Below are 19209 nucleotides of genomic sequence, written 5' to 3' on the forward strand. Positions count from 1 at the left end.
ACTAATAGAACCAAGAGAACGGTTTATGGTTCGACCGTGCAGACACGGTTCCGGTTCCGGTTCCAGGCCAAATTGTTAGTCTTGATTAAAATCTGATCACTTAAAAAATCTGAAATCACTGGAACTCATACGAGGAAACTGTTCTGTTATTCGAATATACAAACGAATAAACCACAACTATACCTTTATTTGTATGTAGTCTACAGCTCAAATAGCTTCACATAAATTTTCAACTCAATAATATTAAGGTCAGCAAGCTGAGCGGGTTGAGCACACCATCAACCCAACCCCTTTCTTCTATAAGTTTATCGTCGGCTATATAATCAATATGGCGTCTCCTCCGCCGCGAAGCAACTCCAATTTGATAGCTATGCAGAGCGCTGTTACCTCAATGGGGTCGAGACGCCTCAGATTTCAGTATGGGTAGAAAATGTTAGGCACACAACATTCAACTCTCGTCAAGCACGATATCAGCAGGATCACCAATCCACGGCCTCCCTTCACGCCACCTAAACTTGATCCGCAGCTTCCCATTCGCATCGACTCCTACTACCTCACCTTTGCTTGCATGAGTCTCCATGCCCCATCCCCACCGGGGCGTCACCAGCCCGTCTTTGATCTTTACCTTATCCCCGACTCTGAATGGTCTTAATCTTTCCAACTCGTGAGTTTTACAGAGCCATAGCCTGTCCATAAAGCAGAATGCCACCCATATGTTTTCATCTTCTATACGGTGCACAACTCCTATGCTTGAATGGGTTGCATCTCCCCAATGATGAGTAGGAATGACATTTGGCTTGACCCTTACCCAGTCTCGGATGTGAAGTTCTCTTTCCTCAATAGTTTCCACTTCCGAAGGATCCAGCACCCATGATTTAGAACCAGTAGGTGTGTATATTCTGAGTTTTCCATCTGCATCTATAGCTGATATAGTCCCTATACTTGCATGGCTGTGTCCCGACCAACCAAACCTCGGTTGCTTGACAGAGTTCTTAACCTTAACTCGCTGCCCCACCACTAGTTTGTCGACTTTAGTAAGATTGGTTGTATTGCCAACCCATAACTCTTGCTCTCCACAGAATGCAACCAAAACATTTCCACTCCATTCATTGTTGTCACACTGAATCCCTTGTACCACACCAACACTACCAGGGGCAACAGATTTCCAACTAGGAGCAGTATCTCCCAATCTAACCCACTCCCCTACCTCATACATTTTCTCGACTTCTATATCTGCAGGATCCCCCTTCCATAAACCCAGTACACCGTAGAACGCTGCTCTCACCTCACCATCACCATTTACACTAACAATAACACCCCGAGAATCAGCATGAGCACCTCTCCAACCCCATCTTGGCTCAACAAGACCAGATCTGAATTTTATATGTTGTCCAACTTTAAATGCTGGGACCTTTTCAACATCAGAATAATGAGTACTCGACCTTCCCTTGCGGAAACAGCAAGCTAGCTCTAGATAACCAGTATCCTGTACACTCTGCACAATTGCCAAACCTTCTTTACCTATGGTGTTCCAATCATAACTAGGTCTGGTACCCAGGCTTGGCTTTGAACGCACCCAGTCACCAACTTCAATACCTGGAAGTCTTTCTGCATCACCAGGCGAAACTTTCCACAAATTTTGTCTCCCAGTAACTTTCACCTGAAATAGATAATTAGGAAGATACTTCAGTGGCATAACTCATGACACAGCCAAGACAGAAATGTTCGGAGATCAGTGAAATCACTATTAGAGGAAATAGCGCCAAGGAATTCAGTCTTTCCAATACCACAAGGTTTTATTCGTGTATATTTAAAAAACAAATTCTTTACTGAATCCAGGAGGCTGTGTAGGAAAAAGATAGGGCACAGTCCTCCAAGAAGAAACTCTTTATTCAATCAGCAACCAACTTATTCCACATGAAAGTTGGACACAATAAAATGGAAAAGAACAGAATCAAACTTACATTCAGGGCACCATCCATGTCAATCCTCACTACTTTTCCAATAGTAGCAGGTGTTTCATTTGACCATCCAAGACGAGGCTGAGTAACAGAAGAAATCACATGAATATCTTGACCCAATTCGAAAGGAGGTACCTTCTCCACATCTGTAACCGAACAGCGGAAAATCTTGCTTCGGAAGCAAAATGCAACTCCCATTTCACCATCCTCCTCCAAACTGTGGATAATACCTATACTGTTCCTTGTAACGTCTTCCCATCCATATATCGGAGAGGGAACAGAAGCTTTTACTCTGACCCAGTCTCCTACCTGCGTAAGTTGAAAATTAGACAGTGAATAGAATTAGACGTTTACATCAGTCACATAGATCATAGACCAATAACTAAGACAGGTTTACCTTAAAATCTTCCACCTTTTCCATGTCAGAAGGATCAGCTTGCCATGGAATAGGCCGATCGGGGATTTCAATTATCAGAAGACCATCATTTTCTATCTCACTAATTCTTCCAACACTATGATGTGTCTCACCGCCCCATGCATATCTAGGTTCAGCAACAGACCGCTTTACACAAACTCGATCACCAATCTGGTGAAAATAAGACATTACTGTAACTAAAACCAAAGGAGATGAACTCGGGAAACAAGGAAACTAAAATCATATATTACAACTGAAATGCCCTTACCCTAAATGGTTCCACATGCTCAACTTCTTCAGGTTCACAATGCCAGGGAGCAGGAAGATAGCTTAGTTCCAATAACAGACTATTGTCGGGTCTAACACAATAAACTACACCTATGCTTCCTGGAGTCACAGCTCCAAGTCCATGTTTAGCTGTAGTCAGTGTTGGGCGTATACGAACCCAGTCTCCAACCATGAATTCTTCAACTCTTTCCATTTCTGCAGGATCTGCTTTCCATCCTCTAGATGCTCCAGGGAATCCAACACGCAAGACTCCATCATCATCAACACACAAAACTGTTCCTATGCTATCTCGTGACTGACCCCGCCAACCAAATCTGCATTAACAGAAAGAGAGTTGATGTGAGTTTGGTGGACACACAGGAAATTAATAAGAAATATGGCCTGTATTTTAACTGTATTAGTGAAAATTAAGGACAACCAAAAGTGGTGTGATATTTTCCAGCAGGTGGTAGCAAAATTGGACTTTTCATGCCATGTTTTAATGGATAAAGGGAGAGCAAAATGGAAATTCTAGAGACAAGACTGGCCAAAGGCAGGTCATATTGTTGAATTAAGAACAAAATTTAATTCAAAGATGCTCATATTCCAGAAGATCTCTGCAAATTTAGAAGCATGGACTAGACGGAACTAATGCACGTGAATAGATGGAGTACAATCTGTCTAGTTTGGTTCGACCTTAGCAAATGATCATACTTTCAAAACCCACGCATACTACAAATAAACATTATATTTGTGACTAAGCATTATGCCTTATCTGAGAGTTCAAAAAATTACATTACTAGAAGGGATTGATGGAATAAGCAACACTACAGTCAGAGTTATGCATTATCTAGTCTAATATATAAACTGGGTTAACTGATACTAATGCATAAAGCGATGAGATGGAAGAGAGAGAAAAAATAAATAACTACCAAAAAAGATAGAGCTACGGCTACCTACTTCAGAAAAAAAAACTAAAAGTTTTGCAAGAGAACCAGGAATGTGCGACGCATAAAGTTAACAATAAAGATGACACAAATATCTGAAGCAGTATTCAATAATTGATGAGCATAGCTTAAGAATGAAGAAAAATATACTGGATGTAATTTCAAAAGTTGGTAAGTATGCCTAAAACTCTAAAAAGGTTTATGTCCATGTCAGAGAGGTCATACCTTGGCTCTATGACATCAGATTTAAGTTTGACATGCTGCCCTCTGTCAAGTGGAATTACTTTTATGACTTCATTTGTTAGTACTTTGTTTGCTAGTACTTGAGCTTCTCCAGAACAAAATATTACAATGAGGGTTTCACTATCCAGGACACTTTGGACAAAGCCTACGCTCCTGTGTGATGCACCTTGCCAGCCATAAGTTGGTTCCGTTATGCTTCGTCTGTATTTTACCCAGTCACAAATTTGATATCTGCAAAAACGTTTTACAGCATCAAACTACTCATATAGAAAATATGTACCAAGAACGTCAAATACACTATAAGATAAACACTAGAATCACTAAGTAATGATATTGTTGTCTACGCACACTGTAGGAGACATATGGACCCCTCTCTCCGCCAGTGCCTCCATCAAATCTTCAGAAATCCATTCTCTAGGAAGAGCCTCCAAGAAGTCCCGTAATGTCTTACCACTGCAAATCATTTGACATTTATTTATTAATATTATACTTCGCCATACATTACATGAACAACTTTACATAGAAAAGTAATTCAGAGATATCAGAACTGGCCTGTGATTCCGAACATCAACTGCAGCATCAGGATATCTAAGCATAACAATGATCCATTCCAGATTTTCACGTATCATCTTTGCCGTATCAGCAGCAATATGAAATGCATTGTCACCATCATCATCCTGAAGATAACGCATGTAGGATTATTATCTTAGTTATATTCTCAGTGATGATCGATGGAAATTTTAAAAGGTAGCAGGACAAGCAATAGAATAATTTAAACTGTACACAATTATCAACAAGTCCAATATCTTGAAAACTTAAAAGTATGCTCAACCATCTCCTTAAAGTGGCAGACACTGAGACACATCAAGTTAGGATCTGTAGGTAAAATTAGCTCAGTTCAAGCCAGAAAACACTTAAAAATAACTACATAAAGCTTGTCAAACAAAGTTTGACGGGTTTTCTTGAACATGCCATTGGGATCTATATACTCGAAGTGCCAGATTTTTTTTTCCCACAATCACTTATCTTAATTGACTGACACTTCTTTTGAGTTATTAGTATGATATCCTAATTTGGAACAGCTTTTTCATTGATGGCAAAAGAAGACACATTCAGTATGATCAATTGAAAATTCAAAAAAGTACAAGGGTTGGCGGGTCAACTCAACTAGAGATTCGGTTTAGTTCATGGGTACCAAAGACCCATTCATTATGTTGGTAAACATTCCACTCAACTCGAGATTAAGTTTCGTAGAGTACTAGGCTTTACAGGTCCAAAAATGAGCAGGGTACAGCTGCACTGAATTTTGTATTGTGCTTTATATTTATATGCTGAATTATAATTTCGCCATTCTAATCTTGTTCCTAAAAGCAAAAATATAATTCCATCCACTCATTTTTAGAATCCTGGCTCCGCCCCTGTCCTCAAACATGCTAAATTGATCTAAAAAATTCAAAAGCACTGTGTCTTTTACCACAATTAAGCAAATATCACTTGAATTATGTTATCCTTTCTTAATATGATTTCCCCAGACTAGAACTTATGCCAAGTACTCGGACCAAAGACCCAAAGTTATCAAACCTGCATGTTGCAGTTTGCCCCAGCTGATAGAAGCAATCCAACACAAGACTTTGCACCTCTGGCCAGTGCTACATGGAGAGGGATGGTATTCTGCACATTCCTTATATTCACATCAACGCCGGCTTCCAATATGATCTGCACCGGTTAAATTTTCAATAAAGTATTTACACCTAGTAACATCTTGCCCAATTTTCTTTTCTCATTTAAAGCTCTAGCATTGATCCAAAAGGAATAGAATTTGGTGTAATTAAGTGATTGCTTGGCCTACCCTGACTAACTCCACATCATTAGCCATAGCAGCAGTGTGCAGCGCGGTTTGGGCATGCTGGGTATCTTGAGCTGTTGGATCTGCTCCGGCGGCCAGCAGTGTCTTCACCAGCTCTCTACCCTCTACAGGATTACAGAAAACTGAAAATGTAAATGCCAGAAACAGAACTTGCAGGCATTAAGGGGGAAATTGTTCTGAAACCTATTAGAAGCATAGATTAAAAAGGCTTGAAATCAATTGCCCAACTTATACCAGGTTCGTGATCTTTCTTGGAGGCAGCTGCCATGCACAAAGCTGTTCCTACAGGGCTCTGGATATCTATTGCTTCTTCAATCTCATCCACAGATGCAAGCTCTACCCATCTTTTGACAACAGCTACATTCCAGGTCATTACAGACAAATGCAGAGGCCTGTCAAATAAGATGCCCTTATAGCATGCACCAGCACATGGGAACTTGACCACAAACAATAAAAGACACAGATGCTTTGAGTCTTATGAACCTCATATTAATTTATATCACAAACAATCAAAGATAATTACACCATTGAACAGGAGACTCAATCCAAACTAATAAAAGTGACTACCAAACTAAATACATAACTTTCAAAGGCATTCCACAACGGATGCTATTGCAGCCTTACTTGTACCAACACAGGAACAAATTAATGGAAGAATAGCCTGCTGAACTATATTGCCTCTGTCATATAGTGCATTTTCAAAGTTTATCTATTGCTCCACAGCCCACTTAATAGTATAGAGATGCCACAGCATGCAAATATGTTTCCACATTAAATTTTATGTATGTAATTATAAGCATTCAATCTCAAACTTTTTTTCAATTCTTTGAAAATCTAAGACAAATGCATTACCCAATGTTACTGAGGTAAAAATATACTGTATATCATGTTTTCCTACACTAAAGTCATAATAAAGTCAAATGGAAAGTGGACTCTACTTATCATGTTGACTTTCAAAGGAAAAACGTTTCTCGTAACTTGCTTTTCTCTACCCTAGTACTCCATATGACTAGCCAAAAAATCCCACCTATGCTACCTGAAGATGAATTCACACTTACGTCAGATGTTTAGAATTCAAGATTCTCATAGATCTACATCCTCCATTTTCCAATATAACAATAGCACAGTCAGTGTATTTCTTCGCAACAGCTCTGTGAAGTACAGATTCACCTTCATCATCAACAGCATTTGGATCAGCGCCCGCTAATAATAACTCCTGTTGGCAAACGAGGGTAAGAAATAATAAATATCAGAAAAAAACAAAGCAACAGTTAGTAAGATTAAGAAACAAAAACATGTCGCATGAAATTTTGGAAAAATCTGAGTTATGTATGTAGTTAAATTATCCTGCTTTGCATTTCTACGTCTTCTCCAAATTAGTCCACGAAAATAGGATAAAAGGGTCAGAGAGACATACTCGCATGCAATCTGGTTGGCCATGGTAGGCACAGACAAGAGCAACTGATGGACCAAGGCCTTCCCTCAACCGGGACCTCACATTTGCATTGCGTTTAATGAGTGCTCGAACACATTCAGGTGACCCAGCTGCCAGAGCAAAAACAAGAGGTGGGTCACCGTCTTTGTCAAGGACGTCAACATTAGCCTCGTCGTACTGCAAAATAGCTTCAACCAGTTCAACACTGCCCCGCCTACAAGCCAGGTGAAGAGCAGTTTGGCCATCCGCATTTTGTGCTTCTAGAAGTGAATGTAGAATATTACGATCATGTGCAGCAGCAGTCTTTGCAAGCAACTCTCTGCATGGGATGGGTAGTGGAATATGTATCTTAAAGAAGACACTATATCTGCTATTACAATCACGAATAATGGAAATATGCCTCACCTCACGCCAGTGAAATTTCCTTCAGAGACAAGTCGATGTAGAAGGTTGGGATTTGCTAGCTGAACCTCCACCTCAGCTGATGTGGAGGGAGGAATCCCATTTATCACAGGTGTAATAGGCAAGTCACTGGTCATAACATGAGTAAATTTTAACGTCAAACTTATCAAACATGAATTGAAGTACCAACTACAGGGTTATCTATAAATAAATACCAAAAGATACTGAGGGACAAGGTACTATGAGGAAATCTGTAGCAAACATTTTATACTTTTTTTTACTTATTTGCACACAAATATCATGCAATATGACCTCCATGATGATCTAGTTTCTTACTTGTCTGGGCTTGCCGGTGGACTCCTAGGGATCCCTTGCAAATGACGAAGAAATATTGCCAACATTGAATGAAAAGTTGGCCTTTTTGCAGCCTTGAACTGCAGGCAGTCACCAACCATCTTCCACAATTCCCTCGGTATTCCAACACCAACTACACTATATTGAGGAGGCTGTCGTTTGGCTTTGACAACAGATTGATAGATTTCTTCAGCACTTAGACCAGCCCACCTGTATAGAAGAAACCTACTTGTTTTTCCCATTCATTCTCAAAATTTTAAAAAGACACAAATAACAGGGTATCCATGGAATATATTAAACAATTCAACATACGGAATGGTACCCGTGCACATTTCTACCAATGTGCAACCAAAGCTCCATGCATCAGATTCAGGAGATATGCCAATGGCGTCATCCCAGAAAAGATGCAGCGACTTCTTCACAGGTTCCCATGCTTCAGGGGCAGTATAGTTTGGGCTCAACATTGTGCAATCCATGCATGAATGAATTTTTGATGGCTCACATTCTTTTCCGGATTTTCTGCAATCAGGCTTTTTTAAGATGGCTGGGAGCCCATAATCAGAAACCAAGGCATGACCATTCTCATCCAGGAGCAGGTTGGATGGTTTAATATTCATACAAACAACACCTGCAGCATGAAGATCAGCAACTCCCCGGGCGATATCTGCTCCATATCTATGCACAAAAAGAGTTATAGGTAAATTAAAAGCTATTATAATTCTCAATTACATGGCTTGAAAGTTTAAAAAAATAGTCTTTAAGCTCCCTGTGGTACTGTGCAGCATAATCACTTGCAAATACAATTGACGAGAAATTGTCCAATTGACTTAAGCAGAAAACTTAATGCTATAAAACGGCAGACATTTTTACCTGTTGCATCAAAGTTTAAAATTGACGAGATAGCAACAGCGGAAATGCAATATTCGAGCTTTCAAACCTTGATACCTTATCCAGGCTAAAAATAAATTACCAATAGCTAAACCTACAACCTAATTACTTACACCACGTTCAGTATTATATGACCAAATTTCCTATGCTGCTGCATTCACTAAAACAACAAAGGCAAACCTGAGTATTTGCTCGAGCGTGAGACGCCCTTCATTCCGCTGCATTGCCGTCTGCACAGACCCATGACACCTATCCATCACTAAACAAAGGCTACTTTCCATCTTCATAGCTCCATGGAAAGTGCAAACATTCCTACACCACATCGATTTCCTCCTCAACTCCTCAAGCTGCCCCTGCATCCACACCACATCCGTATCCTCCCCACTAACCACCTTCTTCACCGCCACCTTATGCTTACATCCCCTACCCGACACAATCGCCGCCCACATCTCAACCCCCGCCCTCCTGCTAATCCCTTCCCCAATCTTCTTAACAAATTTTACCTCTTTATGCACCCCCAAATCAATCCTCCCACCTCTAGAACCCTCCCCAACCCTCCTACCCCCATTGCTATAAACACAACCACCACCACCGCCGCTACTACTATTTACAACACTACTATTCCCGCACAAATTGTTGTTAATAAAAGCCCTATTACCACTACCCTCATCGTCTTCATCGTCCTCATCATCCTCGTCGTCCTCGCCGCCCTGGATCAAGGAGAGGACGGCGTAATTCTTCTTTAGGGCGGAGACAGAGTTCCCGACGGTGGAGACGCTGCGGCAGCGGGGGCAGGAGAGGGACGAATCTGGCGAGGCGGAGAACATCTTGGAGAGGCACTCGCGGCAGAAGCCATGGCCGCATTGGAGGAGGAGAGGGCACCGGTCCTCCTCGTTGTACTTGTTCTGGCAAACTGAGCAACACGGCACCCTCATCAATTAATGATTTTTTATTAATATATATTTTTTTCGCCTAGTCAATGCTGATTTTTCTACTCGCCGGGAGAATCGCGGCAGCAAGTAGCTAAATTGAGATGAAGATTCGGCGAGTATCGCTGGTTTTTAGAGAGAGAAGCGCAGATCCATGAAAAGGGAAGAGTTTTAGAGAGAGAAAGGTAGGAAATTGGGAAGGTGAGCTCCAGTGAGAAAACTTGATAGTTGGGTTCTGCCGTCGTTTTTTCCTTGTGTTGACACTTTGCTCGCTCTCTCTCTCTCTTCCTGTGTGAAACATATTTTTACTGAGGTAAGAATTTATTTATTTTCAGTATAAATTTGCTTTAGCGGAAAAAATCTGCAGTATATAAAGAATGTTTGGTCAGGTGGATATGGTAGAAAAAATTTGATATAATATGATTAAGTTGTTTCAACTGTTTAGTTTTGGTTAGCAAAGGATAACATATTCAACAATTTGGTTGTTGACAATTGACATATTTAAAAAATAGAATCCTCTTGTGAATTTGTTTGTTGTTGTGTACTTCACTAAATGCATGTAGATTGTGACACATTATCATGCATTAATTCTATATTAGGCAATGCAAATAAGATTACTACAACACATTTGGAACAATTCTTGGTAAGTAAATCTACATACATCACTTCAATAATACGATAGCAAATACTTTTTTCATCCCGCCCAAAGTTAGGTATTTCTTTCCGGTATGAAGTGGCTTTTTAGTATTTTTATATGGACGGATAATAAAATAGATAAGTTTTAGTGCATATGTAAGTAGTAATATTGATTGCTTTTTGTTTTTATTGATTGTAAAAAATAAATTATTTTGTGGAGTGTTTTATTTAATATTTAAATTTAATTTGTAATTTTTTAATTTACTATATCTCTACTTTCAACTAATTAATTGGGGATTTGGATTTCTTTAGGAATTGGAAACAGAGAAATAGCAAGAAGAGACGTACAATGGTTTCAGTTGGCAAACCATGTCGGAAAATCAAAGAGGAAGGTCAGCAACATCCACAGAGGAAACTGAAAGCAGGCCGAAGAGGAAATCGAAGAAGAAGAGCAAGAGTCATGAGTCGAGGGAACAAAGGAGGGAGGGAGAGAGGAGAGAGTGAAATAAAATTTTGGAGTAATAAGGTGTGGAATTAGTAAATGTTATATTCAAAATCTCATTTTTTGCCAAAATAGAAAATAACTCAAGTTCAGTGGGACAGGACAACCGAGAAATGAATACGACTAAAAGGAGTAGTAAATTTGGGAGTTCATCAAAAAAAGGAAATATCAATATAATATAATACAAACATCACAGTTCCTCAACACATCTATACAACATAAGGATTTCATGGGGAAAAGGAAAAGAAAATTACAAACAAGATCAACTTTGGAATGTGAGGCAATTCGATGAAAAATACATGAGATAGAAGGATTTAGGCCTACATTCCTATTAGCTAGGCGTGTATAAGCACGTCCCCGGGCAACTGGGCAAGGGTACATACGACCCCGATACAGTGATAGTTTAGAAAGAATGAAGCAACGACAAAAATCTACAGGGACCTCAAACTCTGTCAAATGAAAAGCCAAACATGCACCAACGAAAACCAAGTCTCTCAAGTATCGCCTTCACCTCTTCAAGAGAGGTATCCGTACCTTTGGAAGATGCGGATCAAAGGCTAGAAGACAACGGATTGCCAATGAGTCTGCACTGTTCGGGAAATAGTGAACAGATCACCTGCCCGTTTACTGGGAACAGCTCACCATCAATGCCACATCCATTGTGTGTGTGCTTCCCGGGTTTAATTTTAACGGACTTCACCTGCATTTAGCAGAATCCATCCAGGTCAATTCAATACTAGCAAATCAGCACCTGTTGCACTCTAAGTTTCACTATCCAGCTAGCTTGAGTTGATGTGTGTTCAAGAATAAGGTATCAAAACCAATGATATGTCTACAAACAACCTTGATGCCACTATTTTTTATAACAACGAAAACTCGAGTTTCCCGAAATTGTGACTTGGGCTGTTCTGAACATAGGAGTAAGTACATGCTATTTATATTCAGACCAATAAGAAGTCACCATATCTCAACCTTCTTAGTATTATTAAATAGTGAGCCTTTTTAGAACCCTCCTAACATCTTTCAACAGATGCAGGAGAGACCTCTACTTGTTTATCTTTCTTGTTTTTATAATGTAAAGTCTTTTTTTTTTGCAGTTTTTATTCATTGCATCTATCATGTTGGGATATGTGGTTGTGCAGGTAAGGAGATGCTTCTTTACCTTAATATATTCGACGTATGGCAAGGAAAGGTGACTACCCGTCTGCAGAGACAAAAGGAATCTCAACAGCTTGAATCGCCCACTACCACGAACCAGCAAAAGGTCCAAGCTATTGTCATCATGCTCTGCCTTGGGCGCCACGACCTGCGAACTCAGACTCTGGACGGTTTTACAAGAATGGTTGCATACAAGGACACCAAGAAATTGGCCTTTCGCAACCACCCAATTCTCTTCTGGTCGAGGGGTGATTTCCTTTTCCTCAACAGCTTCACTGCCCTCTAGCGGCCCTGGCAATTCAATAGGATGTTCGTCCCAGTTAGGCTCAGAATCCCATCGAGGCTCAGCATCCCATATCGGCCCAGGGTCCGACAATGTCGAAGAGATATCTTCTTTATCATAAGTTGTTGCATTGCCCCAGGAGCATCTGGTGGAATCATTTATGGTGATTGTGCCAGTCCAGCCTTTGTCAGTCCTCGACTTGGATCTCGTCCTGGGCCAGTTTGGAGTGACCGAATGTGGCGGCTGAGGGTGGATAACTTCTGGCTCAGCTGTCACGTTGCTTCTACCAGCTGAGAGTCGTTTCGACTTTGAATCAATGGCTCGCACATAGTCTGATGGCTCAATGCTACTGCAGGTCGTATCGAAATCGTTTCCAGACATTCGGCTTGGGGTCATTATTGAATCTATACTTGATAAGCTGGAGGCCCGAGGAAGACCTTCCTTGCCTGATTTACGCATGATATCAGTGTAGAGCTCTGCCATTTCCAAAGTTTCATGACCATCAGAAGCTTTTCCATCTCCGGAGCCAGTCTGTGCCGGAAGATATTCCACTTCATAATTGTAATTGGGCAAGCAGAAAATTTTGAGAAAGCCAGCAACAAAATAGCGCAAAGGGCCGAACCGCTTCTGGAATTTCTCCGAGAGCTCCAATACTACAGCAAATACAGAGAAGATGGGACTCAAAAATAAGGCGGATAAAGTTTACAGGGATAAAGAAAACTAAATGTGTTTTAGCTTCATCCAAAAGTCAGTCTGACAGAACAAATCTTTTATGAGCCATTACAATAATAGAATAACAAAAGCAAAACTGTGACATAAAATCATAAAACAATTCAAGATAGTGTCAAAATAATTAGGCTAAGAAACTTTACTCAAGGGGAGGAACAACTTGGATATTTTCATGCACTTTGGAATTTCTCAATAAACTTAAACGGAAAACAAGGCTTCTAAGGCTACCATTAAAGCAAAAATTTCCGAATGAATGGATGAGAGCGAAACAAGCAAAACTATTTGCGCAAGTTTCATGTAGAAGAATAAGAAGCGAGAATCGGGACATAAATTTGTTGTTATGCAGATCTGCCACATCAATATATTTCAAGCAATTGACTGATATAATCATATTTGGGACCCAAAAGGGAGCGTTTTTTTAGAAAGTTTCCATTATCTCCAAAACCAGCAATGAAAACTATGTAAGAGAAACAATCAGACTCAACTGATGTAAAATAGGTTAGAGACCATCAAACACTCAATTGTAATCATAGACAAGCTTCAAAGAATGGATAAAAATGTTGTCTAATGCTCCATATAAAGATCTAAATAGAAAAGGAGGGGATAAAATCATTCATGTTGGAGAAATTGGGGAAATTCTTTAAATGAGAATGAATTAATATAAAATGCTAATTACCATCACTAATGAAACCAAAGTATGTAACAGTCATCCCAAAGTGGATAGCTCCAGTATGGATCCACTCCGCAGCAAAAACATCAGTGGCTGTAAGACCTCCCTGAAATCCACCAGAAAAAAACTCCAACATATGAACCTGGCTGACTACAGAATAATACAAAGATATACATATGAACTCAGCATTTAAATTCATTCGGTGTGTTGCATATATAAATAGCGATTAGGATCTTGTTAAGCATACAATGGAAAAATCATTTCCAGTCATTCAAATTTGGATGACTAGAAAAGAAAGGATTTCAGGGAAGTATATTTCTATGTGATAAGACATTATTTTGCATACTGATGCAACATATTGTACTTTCATGAGTGGAGTTGACCACTGAGTTGACCCTTTGAGTTAAATGTAGCATTTAATTCTCCAGTCTCTAGAACTTCACATCAACAGAAAGTTAATAGTTACACATACATGAAACAACATTTCTATTGCAATTGAACTAATGAAAATGAATACTATCCCTACTTCGGGAAAAAGCAAAATAATGTAAGAACGTCCAAATTTTTATAAAAATACTACCTTAACAATTGTAATTGCTGCAGATATGGGATCTCTGGCCCCAAGAACCGTCCAGACTAAAGAATTATCTGAACCTGCAGGTATGATTCCAATTGGGATTGAAATTGCTTCTTTCTGGTTCCCTCTGCTAAGTAATCCGTTTAAAACCTGCAAGATTGAGATCTCAATATTAATGATACTAAGAAACAACATACTCCCACAAAACAAATATATATTACCCAAACTTCAGAAAATGTATGAAGCACAATTAAACAGTTACCACATAGGACCACATGACCTAAGATCATTTATACCATACAAGTGAACCAATGGTCAAACGCAAAGCTATGAATTTCTGAAAGTAAAAGAAAAATGTAACAGCACACATCATAAGTGCTGAAAAACACAACAGAAATGCATGAAAGCCACTTGTTTAGCAACCATAAATACGTGACGGAATTATGGCTGTTCCCTATCACCAGACAAGTCTAGAAAATTGCATGTTCCAACTTGTGTGTCAACTTGAAAATTCTTCCTGGGACTGTTTTTTTGTATTTACATCAAGGAAGCAAGCATTTGTTTCATCAGTGCACCAATGAAATCAACCCAAAATCCAAACAAATGCCAATTAAAAACATGTTGAAGAAATGATACAGCATGATCGCTTCATAAGGTATCTATCATTGTCCGGGGAATACAAATGGACGACAAGATAGTGACTATGTAAACCTCATTTATGATTCCGTCTCCTCCTACACATATAATACCTACAAGGAATAATAGTCAAAGAGACAATAGTCAGGAGGAGTATAATTGTAGTACTTAATTGGAGTATTATAGAATATAAAAGCAAGATGTACCATCAGGACATGTACTGAAATCAACACTCGCTGCGAGCTTTCTAGCATGACCTGCAGATGTTGTTTTGATAACCTCTAACTCAAATCCCGCAAGCTGCAATTTAACCCATCAGAAGAAAAGGACAGTTATAGATCATATGACAACAACAAAGATATGGCAGTTGGCCAGTTACCTAAGAGCATAGTATACTAATGAAGAACAAAACCAATTCAGTCTGGCCAGTCATCTGGGAGACGTAGGGAGTTTAACAATTGTAGCATACAAATCCAGAATGTTAGCAGCAGTCGACCAGATATAACATTTTTAACAGTAAAACTCATCTCCAAACAGCTTTTTTTAAAACAGTGTTTCCTGGAACCTTCACTCCAGCTGGCTTAAATTGCCAGAGGTATGAAACGGGACACACTAAATTTTCTCCATAAAAAAGGTCAGCCAGAGCCAATTTTATAAACTTCTTCAAATAAGAGATAACTTCCTTATGTTCTTCTATGGTGAATCAATTAAACTTCCAAATATGTTACCTACTTATTTCTTTTCCATGAAGAACCTATCATCATATTGAAGAAAACTTCGCAAGATTAGCAGGAAGTAGATCTTCGTGTATGGATCATGAAAAGAAGGGAAGTTAAGAAACTAAACAAGAAGGTAGGGGAGAAAAAAAGTTCCACGAGTTGAGTTTATATTATTTAGGTTATGAGCCTTGAATTTGAGTGTTGTTTGAAAAATGTGTCCATCGTATGCTGTTGTACAACTACTCAGTGACCGGCAGCAAGATGCACCGTTAACAATTATGTCTATGAGTCTACAACCTAAAGCTAGGGTGTAGTTGAGCAGAGCCAAACCGAATACCCCAAAGATTGATTTGGTTTCTTTATAATCAAGTTGAACTCCACACTTAATTTACAATGTATTCAAGCCTCACGAGCTTATTCGAGCCTAACCAAGCTTAAACAAGCTTTATATACATATTTATTATTAATTGAAGTATTATTCATTCAATACCAAGCAGATTACATATTCTAACGGATATTTCTTTTGATAAAATGTTCACTTACAACTACCATAGGTGCATGTATACAAATTATTTGTCTTAAGTACCCAATGGGTAGATCTATAGTTTACAATATTCATGTGCCAACAAGCCAAATATTCCCAAGCCAGTGATTGGTTTATTTGTTTGATCAAGTCTAACTAGACGATCTCGAGTGAGCTTTTATTGAATTAAGACCTGAATTGCTCACAAGTAACTTGGCTCATTTCGTACCGTACCAAAAGCTATGTTCGCTGTACAACATAACAAAATAAAATATGAAGCGGAAAGCACCATAAATAAACTTACTTTAAATATAGGTTCTACCAATCCATTGAAAACTTTGCTTGAACGGCCACGACCAGAACGAGGGTTTAAAATGACGAGCATTCTCGGTGGACTTTTACATCTTATATATGACTCGGGAGGAAACTCATTGAAAATTGAATCTGAACTCTGCTTCTTAGAAGCCATAGGGTGAGGCAGACAATTCACATAGCACTTCTGATCTGCAAAGGCATTGACCCACTGGATTGCATCCTCAGGGGTGGAAGCAAAAAAACGAAAGTCCTTCCGACTTCTCCCACTTTTCTTTAAAAGGCATGAACCCTTTCTAAATGGATATGCATGCAGAGTAAAATGTCTGAGCCCAACACAGTAGGACAACTGCCAAATGTAAGAAGAAATCAGGACCAAGATATTAAATTTAAATTAAATCAGGAAAGAATTAGAAATGGACACAAAGGAATTACCGAAATCACATCATCGAGATGCAACATCTTAGAACCCCAAATCAATGCATTGCTTGTCAGTTTAGCATCAACTGCATCCGAGTTGGAATTCTCTGAAGTTTGTACCACGGAATCCTTACTGGATTTCGTCTTGTCCAAGGCAAGTTTTCCAGTGAAAACTTCATATCCAAGCAAATCAGATTGCTCATCTCCAACATCAATCCTGTGTTCTGTCCTCTTAGCCCCATTTGGATCATCATTGTTGACACCGATTTCACCACATTTCGTGGCCTTCCCTCTACTACCACGTTTTTCTGGAAAGACAACAGGCGATGTTTGTTGTGCCGTTGAAACTTGAGAACAAATACCGAGACGACGAAGTGACTGCTGAGTTGTGAGTCGCAAAGAACTATGCTTGGACAGACTCCCACTCTTCTGCATAATGACTCTCAAGCACAAAGCGATGGACAATAAAAGAAAAAGTCATCTACTCACACAGAAGCTCCATGGTACAAATACCATAAAATCCAGGGTCCAATTAAGGATTGACTGCAACTCAGCCTGCATCAGTAGAAAATTTTAATTATCGACCAAATAAAATGAAAATTTTAAAAAATCCCATCTAACTTCAATCATTCCAAATTACAAAATGGTTAGTGGCAGTGGCTAAACAATTCCTGATCATTTTAGCATTGCTAAATGCCTAGTTATGAGTACAATTTACTTGACTAGTTGGTTTGTATATGCAGCACATCATAAATATTTGAAACTATGAAAATGATAAGTTATTATTAAGGACTAAAACTACATTGTTTCTTCATTATCCCCATACTTAGATACAACCATAAAGCATAGCAGATCATTATAGGAGAAACAACACGATTTCAATATCCATAAAGAGAGGGATATTTCTAAGCAAACATTACAGTGTAGAGCCGTAATATGATCTTCAGACCAAACAAGATATTACATATATAATGACAATGTATTGTAACGTACTTAGATCACTTTATAATCTTCTCCATTACCTTTGACAAAGGTAAAAGATATTATACAATTCACAAGTACAAAACTCACTGGATAAGTTCAAGAGAGGTATCAGTTAGTGTGTTTTTCAAAAGTATATTAGTACTTCAGAAATGTTAATTTGAGGAAATAGCTTCTGATAGAATTGCGAACAATCCAACAATAGGCGCAACAGAAAATATTAACAATAAATAGCCCCAGCAAATAGTTGATCATTGAGCAAAGATTCCTCCAAAACATCAAAAGTCTAACTTGTATACATAAACTCAAGAGCCTCCAATCGAAGGAAAACTAGGTCACAACAAGGTAATACATGCGAAAGAAGAACAGCCAAAGCATAAAATCAGTTGCTCAAATCCCACTTTTGCAATGCACTAAGACAACTCGAGCTCTTCTTGTACTTGTAATTACATGAATAGATACAAGTAACAACATATATAACATAACTACATGTATATATGTCCAAAAGATCAGACAAACATGTCCCCAGGTGCACCAAAATTGCCGCTCAGCTACACGATTTAATCAACTTCGTAGAGCAGTTGCAAATTTTGGGTTCACCATAATAACCGTCCAGCTACTCCACTGCATCAACACTATAACCTCATAGAGCAATTGCCAATTCTGGGTGAACCAAATCCCAGTCCAGCTACACGATTCAATCAACACTACAACCTCATAGAGAAATCGCAAATTCTGACTTTTTCAAACATTTTGAGAAATCAAAAGAAAATACACTGAACCCTTTTGACTACATACAGCAAGGAGAAACCATTTAGAAATATAGCAAAAAAATAAAGCGTTTTCTTCCTAGCTGATTACAAAATTGGCCATTCCTATTTCCACTCCCCAAAGGAAAAAATCTCAACTGGATCACACCAAAACAGAAGCTAGTCAACCATTTAGAAAACCCCCAAATGCAATTCACATTGAACTTCTACGCATAACTAGAAGATGAACTAAGCCCGAAATTGAAATTTTAAAATGAATCAACTCAATCCACATCCAGAATAATCCGATCAAGCCCCGCAACAAAAACCCAAAAACAATATAACTCGTAATTGCAAGAAAACGCCCAAAAATCGAGCTTTAAGCGCAACAACTCATTCAAACAGATGAATTCCAGTTGAAACCTTCCTGCGTTGGGAAAAAAAGACTTGCCTTTTTTGTTTAAGAAATAATCCACGGATTTCCCCCGGCGGCGGGCGGCGGGGGCGGCGGAGATCGGTGGTGGGTGGGAGTGGTTTGAATGAAGAATAAGAAATGGAGAAACGAGCAAAACCCAGAGACTGATTTTGTTGTCTTTGTATTTTACA

At 39.0% G+C, this 19209-nt stretch overlaps 2 protein-coding genes across 2 annotated transcripts; both read right to left on the minus strand.

Annotated features, from left to right (window-relative positions):
• Positions 1–100: 100 nt before the first annotated feature.
• On the minus strand, positions 101–9981 carry LOC121748196 (E3 ubiquitin-protein ligase KEG-like). The gene is made up of 16 exons (XM_042142426.1): positions 8960–9981; positions 8204–8566; positions 7874–8101; positions 7541–7666; positions 7118–7454; positions 6759–6916; positions 5935–6092; positions 5683–5804; positions 5415–5549; positions 4386–4510; positions 4182–4286; positions 3816–4064; positions 2645–2978; positions 2359–2547; positions 1965–2270; positions 101–1660 (listed from the first exon to the last, which is right to left on the minus strand). The coding sequence occupies exons 1-16, from the start codon at positions 9712–9714 to the stop codon at positions 449–451; spliced, it is 4902 nt and encodes a 1633-aa protein (XP_041998360.1). The 5' UTR covers positions 9715–9981; the 3' UTR covers positions 101–448.
• A 1013-nt stretch (positions 9982–10994) lies between these two features.
• LOC121747961 (sphingoid long-chain bases kinase 1-like) lies at positions 10995–19207 on the minus strand. Its single transcript, XM_042142144.1, has 9 exons — positions 19055–19207; positions 16889–17428; positions 16446–16802; positions 15106–15199; positions 14975–15012; positions 14267–14413; positions 13693–13792; positions 12009–12940; positions 10995–11546 (listed from the first exon to the last, which is right to left on the minus strand). Exons 2-9 carry the CDS (start codon positions 17306–17308, stop codon positions 11397–11399), a joined length of 2238 nt encoding a protein of 745 aa, XP_041998078.1. The 5' UTR covers positions 17309–17428; positions 19055–19207; the 3' UTR covers positions 10995–11396.
• Positions 19208–19209: the final 2 nt, after the last annotated feature.

Source organism: Salvia splendens, chromosome 9, assembly GCF_004379255.2.
Source record: "Salvia splendens isolate huo1 chromosome 9, SspV2, whole genome shotgun sequence".
NCBI classification, from domain to species: domain Eukaryota; kingdom Viridiplantae; phylum Streptophyta; class Magnoliopsida; order Lamiales; family Lamiaceae; genus Salvia; species Salvia splendens.

Coding starts and splice junctions, on each gene's coding strand:
- LOC121747961 (XM_042142144.1), bottom strand. CDS start 17,308: ATGCAGAAGAGTGGGAGTCTGTCCAAGCATAGTTCTTTGCGACTCACA. Junction 15,013..15,105: donor TTTCAGTACATGTCCTGATG/GTACATCTTGCT, acceptor TATTCCTTGTAG/GTATTATATGTGTAGGAGGA. Junction 12,941..13,692: donor CTTTGGTTTCATTAGTGATG/GTAATTAGCATT, acceptor TATTTGCTGTAG/TATTGGAGCTCTCGGAGAAA.
- LOC121748196 (XM_042142426.1), bottom strand. CDS start 9,714: ATGAGGGTGCCGTGTTGCTCAGTTTGCCAGAACAAGTACAACGAGGAG. Junction 4,511..5,414: donor GGGCAAACTGCAACATGCAG/GTTTGATAACTT, acceptor CGTTATCTTCAG/GATGATGATGGTGACAATGC. Junction 4,065..4,181: donor GTCCATATGTCTCCTACAGT/GTGCGTAGACAA, acceptor ACGTTTTTGCAG/ATATCAAATTTGTGACTGGG.